A 22,011-nucleotide genomic window follows, 5' to 3' on the forward strand; every position below is an offset into this window, starting at 1 on the left:
CTTGTACAGCCCTTTGAGACACTTGTGATTTAGGGCTATATAAATAAACATTAAATGTTTGATTGATTGATTTAGTTAGCTGAGGTATATAATGTACAGCAGGGGTCACCAACCTTTTTGAAACCAAGGGCTACTTCTTGGGTACTGATTAATGCGAAGGGCTACCAGTTAGATACACACTTAAATAAATTGCCAGAAGTAGCCAATTTGCTCAATTTACCTTTAACTCTGTTATTATTAATAATTCATTATATTTATCTTTGTGGAAACACTGATCATCTTAATGATTTCTCACAATAAATATATATAGAAACAGATAAATATCAATATGCAACACTTTATTTTTATATTTTCTCCAAGTGCACATTTTTCAAATTGAACATTTTCAAATGATCACTTCTAAGACAGTCTTGTGAAATCACAATATCCCATTTTAACTAGCTAGCCACTAACATTTTTTAACAAATCATGAATTACTTTGCACCATGTTTGTACAAATAATAACTCATGTAAAATACAAAAGTAAACTCTCCAATTTTTAAATCATGTCACACTTTGAACTGGACACCAAATCTGTTATCTGTTTCTTTGTCAGTTAGTGGGAAGCCTGGCAATGCATGCTGTTAACTAGTGTGTTGTACTCTGGTGTGTAACTTGACACTGCAACTCTGAGTGAGTCTTGCAGATGTGCATCAGTGAGGCGTGTTCTGTGTTTGAAAGGTTTTGTACAAAGAGTATGAATATGGGGGCCTGAAACTTCTCAACCTTGAAGCTATGTGTCTGTCTTTAAAAGCATCAATTGTTCCAAAGATGTATTTAAACATTGAGTGGTACACAAATGTCCTGTTGGACAAAAAACATGTACTGTATCAAAATAAATTGTATCCTTTTTTACAAGTGATCCCCTCCCAGAGAGTCTGCCGGGAAACATGGCGGGGTTCATAATAGAAACAATCCACTCATAGTGGTGTTTTCAATTTTATGTGCCAGAAAAAAGAGACGATATTTTGCAGCAGTTAATATGGATGAACTCTAATATTGTAATAGATGGAAAGCCTTTCTTTTGGAAAAATATGTTTGAAAGATGAATCATTTTTGTCAATGATATTATCAATGAGAATGGTAAAATTATGAAGTATGATGAATTTAGAGCTGTGTATGGTGATGCTTGCTCAAGCTTTTCATTTTTATCAACTAACTGGAGTAATTGGGAAAAGATGGAAACAAATAATTAATTATGGAACTACTAAATTATTAGTTTGTAAACCTCCAATAAGAAATTCTAGTTGGCAAAAAGGAACTAAAATAAATAGAAAAATATATAATTTTTATTTAATAAAGAAATCTTTGAAGGCTGCCTCATACAACACAAATGGAAAATGGGAGGACTTTTTTGACTTCCCGTTGCCATGGGATGCCATATTCAAACTAATCTATAAAACTACTATCGATGTGCAAAATCGTTATTTTCAAATTAAAATTATTTATAACTTCTTACCCACAGGGAAAATGTTAAAATTATGGAATATGACAGAGTCAGATGATTGCCGATTTTGTTGTCAGGAGCCTGAATCCACCCTGCATTTGTTTTGGTATTGTCATATTGTGTCTTTGTTTTGGGTGGAAGTTGAAAAAATGTGTTTAAGGATTGGTTTGTTTATGAAGCTTAATGTAGTTTCTGTTATTTTAGGAGAGTTCATTGACAATCATGATTTAGTCAATTTAATTATAGTACTCGGTAAAATGTTTATTTTTAAGGCCAAAAACAGATATTCACTTAGTATTACTTTCTTTAAAACATTTATTCAGTATTTTCTAATTTTAGAAAGTTACATGGTTGAAAACGATAATGATGCCGAAAAACATTAAAAAAAAGATGAGAAGTCCTCAAAGGCTTATTTTGAAAGTATAATTATGTTTATAGATTATATGATATCTGTTGTTGTGTTCCCTAATTTGAGTGACCTGGACATAATCTGGACTGTACATAAATGCTTATTTTGAAAATGTAATTTTGTTTATAAATTATATGCAATGTTGTGTTCCCTAATTTTTTTCTGTGTACATGAATGAAGGTGTGTGTTGCTGAGTCCGACTTGGACATTATCTGGACTGGGCCTGGTTTAAAAAAACATTTAAACAAATCTAATTTCATTGACAACCTGGTCTGTTGAAGATAAGGCCCTTTTTAAAAAAATAAAATAAAATAAGATAAATAAATAAAAAACATTTTCTTGGATAAAAAAGAAAGTAAAACAATATAAAAATAATTACATAAAAAATAGTAATTAATGAAAATGTTAGTGGACCAGCAGCCTATACAATCATGTGTGCTTCAGGGACTGTGTCCCTTGCAGATGAGTTGTCTATGTTGTGGGAACCAGAATATTGGTAGCAGAAAGAAATAACCCCTTTTGTGTGAGTGGGTGTGGATGAGTGTGCATGGGGGAGGTTGTTTGGGTTGATGCACTGATTGAAAGTGTATCTTGTGTTTTTTCTATGTAGATTTAATTTAAAAAAAAAAAAAAAAAAAAAAAAAAAATTTTTTAATTTTTTAAATTTTTTTATTTATTTTTTATTTTTTTAGAACAGGCCCGCGGGTGACTCATCTGGTCCTTACGGGCGACCTGGTGCCCACGTTCACCACGTTGGTGACCCCTGATGTACAGTGTATTTTGTCAACAACTGTATGTGTGTAACGTATTTCTTGTGCTGAGCATTCATAAATCAGCTGCAAAAGACGTACTGGTTGAGGCTCGCAGTAATCCGGCCTCCTGGTGGTAGAGGGCGGTAGTGATCCCAGAGATCATTCCTCGGCCGCAGAAGAAAAAAAAAAAAAAAGTTTGCAAGCGATTGTTTATTTCCTCTCGCCTGGACTTTTATTAAAAACATGGAGGATTACATATGTAAAATAAAACAGTTTTCTAAACTGGACTTTTAATCGAAGCAGGAGGTAATATTTTAAGGTAGACCAACGCCGCAGCTAAAAGGTTTGCTTTTGACTTCGGGACAGAAGACCCGTTCTTTTCAAACGGCGTGGTACACACGCAAAGGCTGGCTGTGTGGATGTCCAGCAAGAAAGGTAAGACCATAATAATGTTTTTTTTATTAAATGTGCTTTTTTGTGTGCTACAGTTGTGTAAAGAATGCTGGTATGAGCTTTTAAACATTACCCGCTAACTGCTGCCAATCACATGGTGAATAAGATACTATTTAGGGTTCATATGTTTGTAAATCTGACTGTGATGATGCAGTGCCTCACTAGACATTAACCTCACCGCACGCCACTGCTCGGAGTCTTGTTCACGAGTGAGGGAAGAGTGGATCGTGAGGTCGACAGGCGGATCCGTGCGGCGTCTTCAGTAATGCGGACGCTGTATCGATCCGTTGTGGTGAAGAAGGAGCTGAGCCGGAAGGCAAAGCTCTCAATTTACCGGTCGATCTACGTTCCCATCCTCACCTATGGTCATGAGCTTTGGGTTATGACCGAAAGGACAAGATCATGGTACAAGCGGCCAAAATGAGCTTCCTCCGCCGGGTTGCGGGGCTCTCCCTTAGAGATAGGGTGAAAAGCTCTGTCATCCGGGAGGAGCTCAAACTAAAGCCGCTAGTCCTCCACATCGAGAGGAGCCGGATGAGGTGGTTCGGGCATCTGGTCAGGATGCCACTCGAACGTCTTCCTAGGGAGGTGTTTCGGGCACGTCCGACCAGGACACGTTGGGAAGACTATGTCTCCTGCTTGCCTGGGAACGCCTTGGCATCCCCAGGGAGGAGCTGGACAAAATGGCTGGGCAGAGGGAAGTCTGGGCTTCCCTGCTTAGGCTGCTGCCCCCGCGACCAGACCTCGGATAAGCGGAAGAAGATGGATGGATGGATGGTCATGTAATCCAACAAGCACAGAGAACCTCAATATAAATTTATAAAAAAATAATGGTTGATATTTTTTTATAATGCTGGTCACTAATTAACTCAGTTAATCATTGTACAGGAACTTGTACCCAATATGATCAATATGTTTTGTTGGCCTCTCTGCTCTTCAGTATCAAACAAAGTGAATCTATTGCATATTCATGCTGAAAATGGAATGACAAGTTTTATCAGTTTTAAACTTTACTGTAATTTACAGAAAAAAAAAATTCTGTACAGTATATGGTCAAGTTCTTTTTAAATGTGGGAGGAGTCTGTTACACGCTCCAGATTGGTGACCAATAGACTATGAGGAGGGGCGGCTCCGATGTCATAGGCAGGCACGTGTACCAGGAAGTAGGAAGTGGACACGGGGGATGAGAAGTATCACTGTATAAAAGTAAGTGAGCGACGTTCCTTTCTGACCAAAATACAAATAATATACATTTACAATGATAACAAACTTTTCGGAATGAGTTGTTGTTGTCCATCGTCTCACAAAGTAGGCTCGACTAAATATAACTATTTGTAAGATAAATCGACTCAGTGAGTATCATTGTTAGCCGGTCGAGATGTTTACTTTGTATTATTTCAATACCTACGACGACTGTTCATGTAAAAACAAAATATTTTTTTGCTGACAATGCTTTGTAGTGTGTAGTAACAATATGCGTTATAACCGTCCATATGTAAAAACCTTACACAACATTATTAAAAAGGATTTCACATTCTCCACATTTAAAGCACGTTTTCATCAACGTTTCATTCACTCACTGCCTACAACATACATGCACATTACCGATACGAATGCAACCTAATACACGATCTTTGTCAGCACGGTATTATTTTAACATGTTTGTTGTTGTGGTTGCAGTTCGCTAAGATAGAAGCGATGTTAATCGTAGTTGTGTGCCTATATTATAGCTAACTATAACAACCAAACATATGCTGTACACCTGCATATTGCAACCGCAGTACAGTCCTATTGTGGAAGACATAACACCTAAATGATAAATGGGTTCTACTTGTATAGCGCTTTTCTACCTTTTAAGGTACTCAAAGCGCGTTGACACTATTTCCACATTCACCCATTCACACACACATTCACACACTGATGGCGGGAGCTGCCATGCAAGGCGCTAACCAGGACCCATCAGGAGCAAGGATGAAGTGTCTTGCTCAAGGACCCAACGGACGTGACTAGGATGGTAGAAGGTGGGGATTGAACCAGGAACCCTCGGGTTCCTGGCACGGCCACTCTCCCAACTTCGCCACGCCGTTCCCTGACAGAGTCAATCAAAAGTGAAAAAATATTACATGCTTGTTGTTCAAATATGGTCGATAATGTTTTGTATCAATTTCTCTATGTTTAGACTAAGATTGTTAAAGTCCGCTATCCCTTGCTCCCAATCCAATTTTCCTTTTATTTAATCTGGAACTATCATTTACATGGCTGCAAAGGATATCGTATGCAATGTTAAGTCTACATGCACCAAGCAAATGGGTGACTTTCTACAACCCGCGTCATCCAAATACCAAAGGTCCTAGTTCAAGACTGCCAAATCAAGATATTTGTAATTGAATTATCTTGCCAACAGTGGTGTCTTCTTTGCTGGGCTAACATAACCAGAAATTATGATCATAATTAAAGACAAAAGTATTTTTTAATGTACTTTCCCTAAATATCTCAAAGTATTTATATTCTCTTCATGTCATATTGAAGTGAAGTGAATTACATTTATATAGCGCTTTTTCTCAAGTGACTCAAAGCGCTTTACATTGTGAAACCCAATATCTAAGTTACATTTAAGACACTGTGGGTGGCACTGGGAGCAGGTGGGTAAAGTGTCCTGCCCAAGGACACAACGGCAGTGACTAGGATGGCGGAAGCGGGGATGGAACCTGCAACCCTCAAGTTGCTGGCACGGCCAGTCTACCAACTGAGCTATACCTCCCCATATATATTATGCTCCTTCCAGTGCTGTTGTTTTTAGGTTATAGAGTTTTTATCCAATCAGAATTCAGCTAGCTTATGTTGCCATGCTGTACCAAATCTGCCCAAAGCCTTCAGATTCAGCTGTGCACTGTAAGTGAACGGGCACATACAGTTGACAGACAGTTGCGATAGCTAATCAGATCACAAGTTCTTGTCAGTAAGGCCTTCTAGATGGCCTAAGGCAGACATATAATGTGACGTTATGAGCTAGTTAACATAAGAACTCTATTACCCAGCCTGCCACAGTAGTGAAGCACATGCACAGTAGCCCTGTTTAGGTTGAATGTAGCCATGCCGGTGTTTTTGATGAGCACGCTGTGGAGTAAACTTTAAGAACTCAGCCAAAATGCCTCGTCTGCATTTTTTATGATTAGACAAGACGACACATATATTTGCAGGGCCATTTTCAAGAAGGATATTTAAAGAGAAACTACATCTTGTGAGACGATGTCGGCCAACCCCGGAAGCTTGAATGGGTTCTACTAATTGTGAGTTCAGATGTTTTATTTCTTTATTTTTTTCATGTTTAATATATTTTTGCAGTTTTCATTTTGACAGTACTACATAAGATATGCTTTAATTGCTGATGCGGGTTTAGCAATTTTTAAATGCGCCAGAAAATAACCCGTTTTGTACAATATTGATGTGGTGATTCAATGCACAGTAGTGCGTAAATGTGTTTCTGTATAGTATTTCTCCAGCAATGGTCGTGTGGTGACATAAATGATGGTATTTTGAGAGGTTATCATTGAGGTTGGACTACACTGAAGGCCTAGGTGGGAAATACATGGCCCGCCACTGCTTGCCAAGGAGCGCTACATGTGAGAAAGAGCAGTGGTTTACTTTACTTTACAGATAATCTTGTGCTTAATGTAACAAATTAGCAGTTTGGAAGACTATACCCTGAAATGTGCTGTTTACATTGGCTTGAACGATGTACCCTATTTTTGATAGCCTACAACAGCTGTAAAAACAAGTCGACATTAGCATTTCTCAAATAATCATGCATTTTATGTTTATAATAATGGTTAACAGAACTATATCAAAATAAATTGGGAATGTACCTCATTAGAATTAAAAACAATACTCATGGCAGCTCCCGCCATCAGTGTGTGAATGTGTGTGTGAATGGGTGAATGTGGAAATACTGTCAAAGCGCTTTGAGTACCTTGAAGGTAGAAAAGCGCTATACAAGTATAACCTATTTATCATTTATCATTTACTCCTCCACGTTGTGGTAATTTCAATATTTTAGACTCTTGCAATTTTCTAATGATATAGTTATAGCTGGTGTGCTCAAGAATATTACTGTTAAAAAAAAAGACAAGGATGTTATAATCCTAAACAAGCGGGTTTAAACAGTGTGCAAAAACAAACATACTAGTAGTTTGACGCCTTAAACGACTGTTGATTTAAGGTGACTCAAACCAACTTCCTCCCGGAGTTTTTAGATGGGACATTTATTCCCAGTTCAGTGTTTATCATTGACGTAAACACTAGTTTTACAGTTTTGTTGCTCCTGAATGCAACTTTCATGTTAATTCGTACATTTCTCTCTAACAATAGCTAGACTTCTAATACATGTTTTTAATTGTGTGTCCAGGTGTGGCACAATGTTAGAGGACTACTCCCCTGTTGCCCAGGCGCTGCTGGGCACTCTGTTCACTTGGGGCCTGACTGCTGCTGGAGCTGCGATGGTATTTGTCTTCTCCAGTCGACAGGTACGATGGGAGAAATAATTGTTGGATCCAATGCTGATTTTGTAAATTTACCCTTAAAAAGACATAAACAGATCATTGATTTTTTGGTAGGCTTTATTTTAACAGAAAGAGAAGAATAACATACAAAAAAAAAATCAAACAGATAGGAAAATAAAGTTATTTGTTTGTATTGAAGAGAGTGAAATAAGTATTTGATCCCCACCCCACCCATCTGAAGTAGAGATGCACCAAAAAGAAACTTCTTGGCCCAAACCGAAAATGCTGAAAATTTAAACACAGAAATAAGTCAACGTCAATTATAAATTAACATTGCATTTATGGCTAATACTGTGTATTAACATCACTAAAATCGAGGCATTGCAATTGCACTATTAATATTTATACTTCAAATAATAAAACAATCATACAATTATAAAAATATTGATTTACCACTGGTATTTCAGCAATATAAAATAAAGACATTATGTTTTAATTAGTGCTGACAAATGATACATTTTGTAAAGTAGATTAATGACATTTAAATTTGGATTAATCACATTTAAATTTGGATTAATCATGAGCAATCACAGATTACTACTGTCTTGAATCATTTTAAATCAATTAAAAGAAGACCTCAACATTTGGAAACAAATGCAATTTGTGTTAAGCTAATTTGCGGTTAAAGTAAAGTAAGGTTACAGAGCATGTATGGTCAAAATAAATTGTGTGATTAATCTGCGTACACTATATACATTTTTTTTTGTGATTCATCACGAGTTAACTCGTATTTAACTCATTATTTTTCGTTATCTTGTTTTATTTTTGATATTTTATATAATAATGATAAAAAAATCTTAACGGCGTCAACACGCTCCAAAACAGTATAGAGTGGGTTGTGCCACTGCAGCGGAACTAGACAGTCATTGGATTAATGCTCAGCTTTGTCCTGCCCATTGGATGCTTCAAAATGTAAAGAGTATCTGTAAATATGAGAGGAGCAAAGTCCCTTCTGAGATGTGAGCAACCCTGGTGGCCGACTTCAAGAGCCTCTATGCTTCCCAACAAGGATTTCCCTTTCCAAGTACAAACCCCGTTTCCATATGAGTTGGGAAATTGTGTTGGATGTAAATATAAATGGAATACAATGATTTGCAAATCCTTTTCAACCCATATTCAATTGAATGCACTACAAAGACAAGATATTTGATGTTCAAACTCATAAACGTTATTTTTTTTTTGCAAATAATTATTAACTTAGAATGTCATGGCTGCAACACGTGCCAAAGTAGTTGGGAAAGGGCATGTTCACCACTGTGTTACATCACCTTTTCTTTTAACAACACTCAATAAACGACTGGGAACTGAGGAAACTAATTGTTGAAGCTTTGAAAGAGGAATTCTTTCCCATTCTTGTTTTATGTAGAGCTTCAGTCGTTCAACAGTCCGGGGTCTCCGCTGTCGTATTTTACGCTTCATAATGCGCCACACATTTTCGATGGGAGACAGGTCTGGACTGCAGGCGGGCCAGGAAAGTACCCGCACTCTATTTTTACAAAGCCACGCTGTTGTAACACATGCTGAATGTGGCTTGGCATTGTCTTGCAGAAATAAGCAGGGGCGTCCATGAAAAAGACGGCGCTTAGATGGCAGCATATGTTGTTCCAAAACCTGTATGTACCTTTCAGCATTAATGGTGCCTTCACAGATTTGTAAGTTACCTATGCCTTGGGCACTAATGCACCCCCATACCATCACAGATGCTGGCTTTTGAACTTAGCGTCGATAACAGTCTGGATGGTTCGCTTCCCCTTTGGTCCGGATGACACAATGTCAAATATTTCCAAAAACAATTTGAAATGTGGACTCGTCAGACCACAGAACACTTTTCAACTTTGCATGAGTCCATCTTAGATGATCTCCGGCCCAGAGAAGCCAGGGGCGTTTCTGGATGTTGTTGATAAATGGCTTTCGCTTTGCATAGTAGAGCTTTAAAGGCCTACTGAAATGATTTTTTTTTATTTAAACGGGGATAGCAGATCCATTCTATGTGTCATACTTGATCATTTCGCGATATTGCCATATTTTTGCTGAAAGGATTTAGTAGAGAACAACGACGATAAAGTTCGCAACTTTTGGTCGCTGATAAAAAAAAAGCCTTGCCTATACCGGACGTAGCGTGACGTCACCGGAGGAAGGACTCCTCACATTTTCCCATTGTTTACAATGCAGCGAGAGAGATTCGGACCGAGAAAGCAACGATTACCCCATTAATTTGAGCGAGGATGAAAGATTCGTGGATGAGGAAAGTGAGAGTGAAGGACTACAGTGCAGTGCAGGACGTATCTTTTTTCGCTCTGACCGTAACTTAGGTACAAGGGTTCATTGGATTCCACACTTTCTCCTTTTTCTATTGTGGATCACGGATTTGTATTTTAAACCACCTCGGATACTATATCCTCTTGAAAATGAGAGTCAAGAACGCAAAATGGACATTCACAGTGACTTTTATCTCCACGACAATACATCGGCAAAGCTCTTTAGCTACTGAGCTAACGTGATAGCATCGGGCTCAAATGCAGATAGAAACAACATAAATAAATCCCTGACTGGAAGGATAGACAGAAGATCAACAATACTATTAAACCATGGACATGTAAATACATGGTTAATAATTCCCAGCTTGGCGAAGCTTAACAATGCTGTTGCTAACGACGCCATTGAAGCTAACTTAGCAACGGGACCTCACAGAGCTATGATAAAAACATTAGCGCTCCACCTACGCCAGCCAGCCCTCATCTGCTCATCAACACCCGTGCTCACCTGCGTTCAAGCGATCGATGGAAGGGCGAACGACTTCACCCGATCATCCGTGCGGTCGGTGGCTAGCGTCAGCTAGCGCGTCTGCTATCCAAGTCAAAGTCCTCCTGGTTGTGTTGCTACAGCCAGCCGCTAATACACCGATGCCACCTACAACAGTCTTCATTGTTCATTAAACAAATTGCGAAAGATTCACCAACACTGATGTCCAGAATACTGTGGAATTTTGAGATGAAAACAGAGCTTTTTTGTATTGGATTCAATGGGGTACCAATACTTCCGTTTCAACGATTGACGTCACGCGCATACGTCATCATATATAGACGTTTTCAACCGGAAGTTTAGCGGGAAATTTAAAATTGCACTTTATAAGTTAACCCGGCTGTATTGGCATGTGTTGCAATGTTAAGATTTCATCATTGATATATAAACTGCGTGGTCGGTAGTAGTGGGTTTCAGTAGGCCTTTAACTTGCACTTACAGATGTAGCGACAAACTGTATTTAGTGACAGTGGTTTTCTGAAGTGTTCCTGAGCCCATGTGGTGATATCCTTTTAGAGATTGATGTCGGTTTTTGATACAGTGCCGTCTGAGGGATCGAAGGTCACGGTCATTCAATGTTGGTTTCCGGCCATGCCGCTTATGTGGAGTGATTTCTCCAGATTCTCTGAACCTTTTGATGATATTATGGACCGTAGAGGTTGAAATCCCTAAATTTCTTGCAATTGCACTTTGAGAAACGTTGTTCCTAAACTGTTTGACTATTTGCTCACGCAGTTGTGGACAAAGGGGTGTACCTCGCCCCATCCTTTCTTGTGAAAGACTGAGCATTTTTTGGGAAGCTGTTTTTATACCCAATCATGGCACCCACCTGTTCCCAATTAGCCTGCACACATGTGGGATGTTCCAAATAAGTGTTTGATGAGCATCCCTCAACTTTATCAGTATTTATTGCCACCTTTCCCAACTTCTTTGTCACGGGTTGCTGGCATCAAATTCTAAAGTTAATGATCATTTGCCAAAAAAATAAAGTTTATCAGTTTGAACATCAAATATGTTGTCTTTGTAGCATATACAATTGAATATGGGTTGAAAAGGATTTGAAAATCATTGTATTCCATTTATATTTACATCTAACACAATTTCCCAACTCATATGGAAACGGGGTTTGTACTAAGCTATCTTTTGCTTTGGGATGAAATACTTCCACTTGATCAAATACAAACCAATTTCTAACCTTTTAATGAATGATGTTGTGTGTTAATAATCTTGTCCTACCAAACCTACCAAACTATTGTTTGTGGTCATGTCTTTGTAACACACCCACAACATTTTTAAGAAAGTGACCTTGCTGCATTTAAATTTCAGGCCCCAATACTTAATTGAGATTTTAGTGCCTAGAAAAAGTTATTTACACTATTCTATTTGGATGATTTGTTTTCTTTCCGTCTGTTTCAAAATTTTAAATAATACTGACCACACATGAAATAATTATTTTAAAATGACATTTTATTATAATGCTTTCTAATAGAAATACTATAAATATCTGATGATAAAGGTTAAGCAGAATAAAGGTTAAGCAGACACCACTTAAAACTAGGGATGTGCCGATCGATCGACAACTGATCAGTATTTTCTTTAGAAAAAAGAAGATTACTTTATTTTAGTCCCCCGGCTGACAAGCTAGCAGATAATTGTGTATCTCCATACACAGTGTGGAGCCGCTTTCCTAAATTGATAATAATCACCTCCATTACGGCAAATAAACTGCACTTGTTAATATCTTGGGCATCATTATCAAGTTTTGACAAAAGGATGTAACAGTATTGTAAATACAGCTGTATTGTGTTTTCACAATTCTCACAATAATGCTGTGACGTGTGACAGTAAATGAGAGCTGGGAGTACACCCACCAGTGTAGTTTTTTCTGGTACTACTGAGTAAACCAATCTAAAAAGCAAACCACATATCCCATAATCCCCTGCCCAGCGCAGCTCAGTAAAAGATGGCAGAAAAGAGAGCGGAAAGCTCAAGCTAGATTTAAATTGGACATTTGGGAGCATTTGGCTTTGCAGTCATGGAAAATGAAAGGAGAAAACGTGATGGACATGCAAACTTCAGTTTGCAGATATTGCCAGACAACAATTGTCTGCTAGTCCAGAAATACAAGCAACATGAGAAGTCACTTGATTAAAATGTTATTGACGCAAAACCAAGATATTAGCCAGGCCAAACCTCAATTTGTGAGGCAAAGTTTTCTTCACTACAGCACAAGAGAATCAATTAATTTCAATCTTATCAGAAGAAATGAGAATGGGCCTTTAAAACGTGACCCCATGAAGTCTTAATGCACAAGTTAAATTGTTATACAGTTATTTGAGAAAAACTAAACTGAAAAAGATTGTTTTTAGACTTGTTGACCCACATGTGTGTTTACATTGTCAGTTGAAAGTTAAAATACATAATTTGTTATTGTTGTTATACCAAATATTTAAAATGTCAGTTTAAAGACACTAAACCAAACATTTTTTTATGTTTGGTTTAGGGCTGCAACTAACAATTAATTTGATAATCGATTAATCTGTTGATTATTACTTCGATTAATCGATTAATAATCGGATAAAAGAGACAAACTACATTTCTATCCTTTCCAGTATTTTATTGAAAAAAACCAGCATACTGGCACCATACTTATTTTGATTATTGTTTCTCAGCTGTTTGTACATGTTGCAGTTTATAAATAAAAGTTTATAAAAAAACAAAACAAAAAAAAAGATATATAAAAAAAATGCCTCTTGCGCATGCGCATAGCATAGATCCAACGAATCGATGACTAAATTAATCGCCAACTATTTTAATAATCGATTTTAATCGATTTAACCAATTAGTTGTTGCAGCCCTAGTTTGGTTGTTACTTGATCTTTGCACTTTGAAAAATACCTTTTGGTAGCCATAAATATGAATACAACATTTGAGCATGAGGTTTGTGTTTATTTACAGTAAATGTCTTTTAACATAAGTAGCATTTAATTTTCCACTTTATGCATTTTTTCTAAATCATTCTTTTTTTTTGGACATTACTGCAATAATATCGTAATGTGGCCTTAATACCATGATAATACCGTACCGGGAGATTTTGCTACTGTTACATCCCTAATTATTAAGTACGGAGGCCTGATGATATTAAGTATTAAAGCGAGGTTAAATATGTAACACGCTTAAAGTAAGCAGGAGCATGTATGCAGTTTCCCTTTAACCAAGTATTAGCGATATTGTTATTTTAAGAGCTAACGCAGACAAACTATTTTTAGCAGCGCCGTGATCACAGAGAGCTAACAAGCTTGTCGCTGCTATATTGACATCATTGGCTGGTGAGCTGCTTTCTCGCCTCGGAGGTCGTTAAAGTTTATTCTAGATCATAAATAATCCCTTTTAAATTGATAGAAGGCTGAGGACATAATCCGACAAAGTGGCCAACATCTATTTTAGACCCGGAATGGGGAGAAGGACGCTGGGTTTCACTCCCATTTTTTTCTTTGTGAGGATTATGAGTAATTTTTCATATAAACGGGAATATATGAACATCCTATCAGTCGGCATGCCAGTTACAGCAGGCATTGTACACTAAGTGATGTTTTATTATGTTTGTTGGCTTTCATATCTGCAATGAGTAGAAATCAGTGATGTCGTTGAAGGAAAAAGCGAACATCGTGATTAATGCATGGCAGTATGGTTAAAATGGGCAAAATAGGTAAATATTAAATTTTATTATGAATGTGCCTGTTACTACATTACATATATACTAACAGCATGTATATAAAACTTTGATGGAGTTGTTTTTTTTTTTTTACGCACTTTATTGACAGAATAGAGCGACTCCTTTAACCTCCATTGTTATTAGACTTTTGATTGCATTTATTTACAAGTTAGAATGCATAAAAAAGAAAAACATATCTGTGCTAGTCTTACATAAGGATTGTAAATGAAAGGCACAATTTAAAAAAAAATACAGTTCCCCTTTAAAGTTGTATTTTCCTATATTCAAACACAGTGTTACTGTTCAAACTGCATTTTATGTTACAGTAGCCAAAAATATAAAAATAAACATCTGCCTTGCATTTAATGAATACTTAGGCCTACTACGCTACTGTATATTAAGGTTGGTCATTATGGTGGTACTTTGAGAGCCAAGTTTTTTCTGAGGCGGTATGTGGTGAAAAACGTTTGAGAACCACTGGATTAGATTGATATTTTTATTTTCTCAAAATATTTTTGGTTGTTGTTTTGGTTCATGTTTACCAATTCAGGAAATAAGTCCCTGGACACAGTAGCACTTAAGGGAATATTTTTTTTTAGTTATTGTGTAATATCGACTTTGTTTTTCTTAAACAATTGTGTGTAATAAAAGAGAATGACAAACTAATGTAAATATTGTGCTGATATTCTTAAACTGTGAATAGCACCCACCAAAATAAACTAAAAAATGTACATCTAATAAATGTGATCGGTATTGTTTTTGGTATTGGTTGATCTCACTCATGGATGATCGGTATCGCAGATTTTGCAGCATAAATCCCTGATTGGAACATCCCTACTTCAAGTTAAAATAATTTTTTGAAATGACCTAAACAACTTTTGCTGAAGGGCACACATTTTACCCAGTTAACTTCTTTATTATTAACATTTTAAATTGACTTCTCTTTTCAGAAGCACATCTTGGATGGAAGTTTAGGATTTGCAGCAGGGGTGAGTTGTTATTCGTTTAACCATCATTATGGTCACATGGTCATGTCTAAATGTAACAGTAAAAATATTATTTGTAGACCACCAGTGTCTGACTCCCTATATTACATTTTTGAAATACTTACAGAGATCACAGTCAAAAGTTATAATGTGTTTACATAGAGGCATTCCAAATGACATTTGAGCTAACTAGGGAGGACAATAATCGTTTTGGCCACCTGACAACTTTATTAAAGTTGTTTTTCGCTCTGCAAGAAATGTAAAGATGAACAACTAAACAATGAAATACTTTATCCCTGGTCTACAAGTATTTAAGTGAATTATTGATATATTTCAAATTGAGAGTGCAATATTAGTCACTTGAAGTGTGCTGTTAACAGTTTGACTTCTTATAAATGCCAATGATATTTTGAATGTTTAACTGTTAAGTGTTCAATTTCTCATTTGACTGCTTTGTGTTGTGAAACCACCTACGCAAACACATGTCTTTTCATTGGTATGTTTGCTTGCATTTGTCATGATTTGGCTAATAAAGGCAGTAGAAGGTGGACCAAAATGCAGGAAGCTAGGATTAAAAAAATAAACTATTAATATAATTAATGGGAAGGCATAATTCTGACCAAAAGCCAGATTTACTTTAAATTGTTCAGTCTTATGTGAGCTCACAATACAGATTATTCTGAATATCATAACTAAATAGGAAAATATTGTCCTGTCCATCCAAGGTTTTGTGAAAGTGAACATGATACAGTTCGTGTGCATATCTGAACATATATTTCAAATTAGAAATATTAAAACAATATGAGTGTGAATGTTGTCTGTCTATGTGTGTTGGCCCTGCGATGAGGTGGCGACTTATCCAGGGTGTACCCCACCTACCGCCCGATTGTAGCTGAGATAGGCTCCAGCGCCCCCCGCAACCATGAAGGGAATATGCAGTAGAAAATGGATGGATGGATGGATGGATGGATTTACTAACCTAAAAACTAATCTTATGTTAAAAAGTTAAAGTTGAAGTACCACATTAGGTGTGGTGAAATTACCCTCTGCATTTGACCCATCCCCTTGTTCCACCCCCTGGGAGGTGAGGGGAGCAGTGAGCAGCAGCGGTGGCTGTGCTCTGAAATAATTTTGGTGATTTAACCCCCAATTCCAACCCTTGATGCTGAGTGCCAAGCAGGGAGTATCCAATTTTTATAGTCTTTGGTATGACTCAGTCGGGGTTATAACTCATGGCCTACCGATCTCAGGGCGGACACTCTAACCACAAGGCCACTGAGCAGGATCCTAGCCCTATAGTAAATGTGGGCAGGTCCTCCTTATTAATTACTGTACATTATCATTTACCGGTACTTATAATACAACTACTGTAGTTGTTAGTACATTCTATTGTATTGGTTTTCATACAATATTTCTTATCTATTTTTTATTTTATTTTAAAATGGTACATGGTAAAATTGTGCTGTTTTAGGGGACAAAAGCACTGATTCAAAATATTTTGAATTAATTTCAATGAGCGACGTTGATTTGAGATACAAGTATTTTGCCTGACAATCTCAGTTCAACTTGTAAGTTGAGGTACGACTACAAATGCTATTTTTGCAACACTGAGCCTTTCTTCTGCGTCTTCTAATTCTCTGGAAAACCAGGTGCATAAGGGGTCTTAAGACGCCGCATTGCGATACACACCACCACTTGCTGTAGGGAGTTGTAACAACAAGCGACATAAGAAGACTGACACATTATTATATGTCTATGAGTGACGGTGAACAGGTCGAACCAAACTTGTTTGTAGCGGGCTGCCAATTATGTTTGCGCCTAGTGCTTGCACATGGGATAGGTGTAGCCATGCGATTCTGTCATGATATATTGTTTTTCAGTTTGCAGATAAAAGACAGGTATCAAATTAGAACAGACAACATTTACATGTTAGCAAACTGTACAATTTGTTCATGCCATTTTAAAAGATATTTGCTAGCTTATAGTACAGTATTGAATTTCAAATATTCCAAATGTATGTTTAAATACCCTGCCTTTGACCCGATCTTTGTATTAATCAGACAAGGGATCGGATTAGGGGGAGATAATTGACTTTTTTAACTTATCGGAGATAAGCTTATGATCTGACAAGCCCTTCACTGCAGCTGCGTTTTGGTGTTCACATGGCTAAAGATTGTATTGACGTGAATGACTCCTTCAAAAGGCATGCACAAAGGGGAGACACATCTTCATGTCCAGATTTCAGTTTCGGACATGGACGATTATACAATTGATTAGTAAACGTCAATAATCGATTTCTTCATTGTAAATAAACTAATGCAGACAGTTCTGAAATTTGGCTGACTGTAGCGAGGCACCTCACCGAGAAATCCAACCAGCTCTTTTATTATACGGCTCTTTGTTCCAGTTTTGCACACATTTCCATTAATTTAATTTAATAAATGTGGGAATTAATTTAACTGTTTGTTATTACAAATGCACTGTTTTGTTCAGTCTTATGTGAGCTCACAATACTGATCACAAATGTACTGTTTTTTTTAAGTTTTAAGTGATAAACGATTATTTAGTGAAATGAAAAGAAATGTAAAACTGCATCAATATACATAAATTAAAGGCTACTGAAATGAAATGTTCTTATTTAAACGGGGATAGCAGGTCCATTCTATGTGTCATACTTGATCATTTCGCGATATTGCCATATTTTTGCTGAAAGGATTTAGTAGAGAACATCGACGATAAAGGTCGCAACTTTTGGTCGCTGATAAAAAAGCCTTGCCTGTACCGGAAGTAGCGTGACGTCACAGGTTGTGGAGCACCTCACATCTGCACATTGTTTACAATCATGGCCAGCAGCAGCGAGAGCAATTCGGACCGAGAAAGCGACAAATACCCCATTAATTTGAGCGAGGATGAAAGATTTGTGGATGAGGAAAGTGAGAGTGAAGGATTAGAGGGCAGTGGAAGCGATTCAGATAGGGAAGATGCTGTGAGAGGCGGGTGGGACCTGATATTCAGCTGGCAATGACTAAAACAGTAAATAAACACAAGACATATATATACTCTATTAGCCACAACACAACCAGGCTTATATTTAATATGCCACAAATTAATCCGCATAACAAACACCTCCCCCCTCCCGTCCATATAACCCACCAATACAAATCAAACACCCGCACAACATACTCAATCCCACAGCCCAAAGTACCGTTCACCTCCGTAAAGTTCATACAGCACATATATTTCCCCAAAGTCACGTACGTGACATGCACATAGCGGCACGTACGTACGGGCAAGCGATCAAATGTTTGGAAGCCAAAGCTGTACTCACGGTAGCGCGTCTGCTATCCAACTCAAAGTCCTCCTGGTTGTGTTGCTGTAGCCAGCCGCTAATACACCGATCCCACCTACAGCTTTCTTCTTTGCTGTCTTCATTGTTCATTAAACAAATTGCAAAAGATTCACCAACACAGATGTCCAGAATACTGTGGAATTTTGCGATGAAAACAGACGACTTAATAGCTGTCCACAATGGTGTCCCAATATGTCCGCACAATCCGTGACGTCACGCGCAAACTTCATCATACCGAGACGTTTTCAGCAGAATATTTTGCGGGAAATTTAAAATTGCACTTTAGTAATCTAACCTGGCCGTATTGGCATGTGTTGCAATGTTAAGATTTCATTATTGATATATAAACTATCAGACTGCATGGTCGGTAGTAGTGGGTTTCGGTAGGCCTTTAAAGCTGCATCAATAATCAATTTTTAATCGAATCGTAGCTCCTGAATTGTAAGGGAATCGTAAGGTGCCCAAAATGTCCTACCTCTGCTATCCACAATATGGAGAAGCTTTACAATATTACTAATCCTTGCCTCAATGGAGGAGGAACTATGTTTATTACAAGTACCATATCACTGCAGGACTACTTAACCTACTCAGTGGCCTAGTGGTTAGACTTAGAGTGTCCGCCCTGAGATCGGTAGGTTATGAGTTCAATCCCCGGCCGAGTCACACCAAAGACTATAAAAATGGGACCCATTGCCTCCCTGCTTGGCACTCAGCATCAAGGGTTGGAATTGGGGGTTAAATCACCAAAAATGATTCCTGGGCACGGCACCGCTGCTGCCCACTGCTCCTCCTCGCCTCCCAGGGGGTGAACAAGGGGATGGGTCAAATGCAGAGGACAAATTTCGCCACACCTAGTGTGTGTGTGACAATCATTGGTACTTTAACTTTAACTTTAGAGGACAGGGAATACCTAAACATACAGCACGACGAGCAGGACGGCACAAGAAGCTATGATAGCCATAAAGTAGAGGTGATCGATATATTGATACTATCGATACCTATTGTAGCATCAGTACATAAAACAACACTTAAAGGGGAACTGCACTTTTTTTGGAATTTTGCCTATCGTTCACAATCATTATGAAAGACATGACAATGGATGGATTTTTTAAAATGCATTCTAAATATTAAATAAGTGCAATCAAAATTCCGCTTACAATGGAGCCTATGGGAGCTGTTCAATTCTGCCTATAGAGCTCCTAAAGACATCCAAACACCTCCATTAGGGTTTTATATACATAATGCAATTATATATGTAACGTACAAGCGGTAGAAAATGGATGGATGGATGTAGTAACAGGCACATTTATAACAACATATAATATTTACATATTTTGATCATTTTAAGTATAGGCGGCACATTAATTTCAAAAACGCATAATGACCTTTGCTTCTTTTTTTTTTCATCACTGATTTCTGCTCACTGTAGACTTTATGAGAGCCAACACACATAATAAAATGTCACTTACTGTACAACGTCTGCTGTCGTTAGGATGCCGACTCCTGGGATGTTCATATATTCCCATTTAGATGAAGAATGTCTCATAATCCTCACAAAGAAACAGGGTGGGGGAGTGGGGAGGGACAAGCGCTTTTCGTGTCGTTCTCGCTAGTTCCAGGTCCTAAATGGCTGTCAGTGTCCCAACTTGTCAGAATACCTACTCACACATTTTCTGTGCTGGTGAGATGCATGATTTATGATCTAGAATTAACTTACAGGGAGCAAAGAAGTGAGGAAGCTGTTGATCAGTCGATGATGTAATAAACATATAATAAACACACGCAAGTGATCACGTCGCCGCTATGAATAGTTTGTCTGCATCAGCGTTTATTATAATAATAATATCACTAACACTTGGTTAATATTCAAGTCATGAAATGTAAATGGAGTATTGTTGGCGCTTTCTGATTGGTTATTTATCGGATTTTATGGGCAGAATAGTGGAGCTCCCATTGGCTCAGCTGTAAACTGACTTTTATTTACAGTTATTTAATATTTAGAATGCATTAAAAAAAATGCATCTGTCGTCATGTCTTTTATAATGATTGTGAACAATAGGCAAATTTCCAAAAATATTTTTTTTTGTTATTGTTGACCAACTCAGGGAGTAGGTCTCTGGATACAGGGAGGATTTGAGGGCAACACATAAATAGTTTAAATAGGAGCCAACAGTAACTTTAACTTTTGTACTATTCACAGTGTTTTTCTCCCAGAAGTGTTTGTGGCATTCAATTCCAAAAAAATCAATACATCATATGATTTACAACAATACTAGCACATTCTAAATTTAATGAAATAAGCTTAATAAAAATGTGTTATTATTTTTACTTTAGTTTTTTAATAAAAATTGTTTTTCAGTTCAATAATCTATTGTCAAAGTATCAGATTGGGACTAGAAATCGGATCCAATCCAAAATCTGACAATGATTTAAGGCTAAAAATGCTGATCGGTACAACCGATTAATTGGATTAATTTACCATCACTGAGCTATCACAATGAAATGTAAAGGTGACTGAGAGATTGGGACTGCCAGTACAAAATTGGTCTCCCTTTTGGAGATTTATTAACCTGGGGTAGAGCTGTTTGTCCTCCCCTGCTGGATAAATTACTTCCTCTAGGGCAGGGGTCGGCAACCCGCGGCTTCGGAGCCGCATGCGGCTCTTTGACCACTCTGATGCGGCTCAGCTGCATACTTGCCGACCCTCCCGATTTTACCGGGAGACTTCCGGATTTCAGTGCCTCTCCCGGAAATATCCCGGAGCAAATATTCTCCGATTTTCATCAGGTCAACAATATTGAAGGCGTGCCGTGATGGCACTGCCTTTATTAGCGTCCTCTACATCCTGTCGTCGCGTCCGCTTTTTCACCATACTATCTGCGTGCCGGCCTAGTCACATGTTGTATGTGGCCTCTGCTTACACACGTAAGTGACTGCAAGGCATACTTGGTCAACAGCCATACAGGTCACACTGAGGGTGGCCGTATAAACAACATTAACACTCTTACTAATATGCGCCACACTGTGAACCCACACCAAACAAGAATGACAAACACATTTCGGGAGAACATCCGCACCGTAACACAACATAAACACAACAGAACAAATACCCAGAATCCCATGCATAACTAACTTTTCCGGGCTACATTATACACCCACGCTACCACCAAACCCTGCCCACCTCAACCGACGCACGGAGGGGGGGTTGGTGTGTGGGTGGGCGGGGTTTAGTGGTAGCAGGGGTGTATAATGTAGCCCGGAAGAGTTAGGGATGCATGGGATTCTGGGTATTTGTTCTGTTGTGTTTATGCTGTGTTACGGTGCGGATGTTCTCCCGAAATGTGTTTGTCATTCTTGTTTAGTGTGGGTTTACAGTGTGGCGCATATTAGTAAGAGTGTTAAAGTTGTTTATATGGCCACCCTCAGTGTAACCTGTATGGCTGTTGATCAAGTATGTCTTGCAGTCACTCATGTGTGTCTGCAGAAGCCTCATATAACAT

The 22,011-nt window shown here is 37.9% G+C and overlaps 1 protein-coding gene across 2 annotated transcripts in view; it reads left to right on the forward strand.

Moving 5' to 3' along the window:
• Nucleotides 1-4,242: 4,242 nt before the first annotated feature.
• Nucleotides 4,243-22,011, forward strand: part of LOC133655779 (zinc transporter ZIP11-like) — a 157,762-nt gene continuing 139,993 nt past the window's right edge. For both annotated transcript variants that reach the window (XM_062056247.1, XM_062056248.1), the window contains exons 1-3: nucleotides 4,243-4,306; nucleotides 7,506-7,623; nucleotides 15,127-15,165. In XM_062056247.1, the coding sequence (XP_061912231.1) occupies nucleotides 7,516-7,623; nucleotides 15,127-15,165 (147 nt within the window). In that variant the 5' untranslated portion in view covers nucleotides 4,243-4,306; nucleotides 7,506-7,515. The remainder of the gene's footprint in view (nucleotides 4,307-7,505; nucleotides 7,624-15,126; nucleotides 15,166-22,011) is intronic.

This window comes from Entelurus aequoreus, linkage group LG08 (genome assembly GCF_033978785.1).
Source record: "Entelurus aequoreus isolate RoL-2023_Sb linkage group LG08, RoL_Eaeq_v1.1, whole genome shotgun sequence".
NCBI classification, from domain to species: domain Eukaryota; kingdom Metazoa; phylum Chordata; class Actinopteri; order Syngnathiformes; family Syngnathidae; genus Entelurus; species Entelurus aequoreus.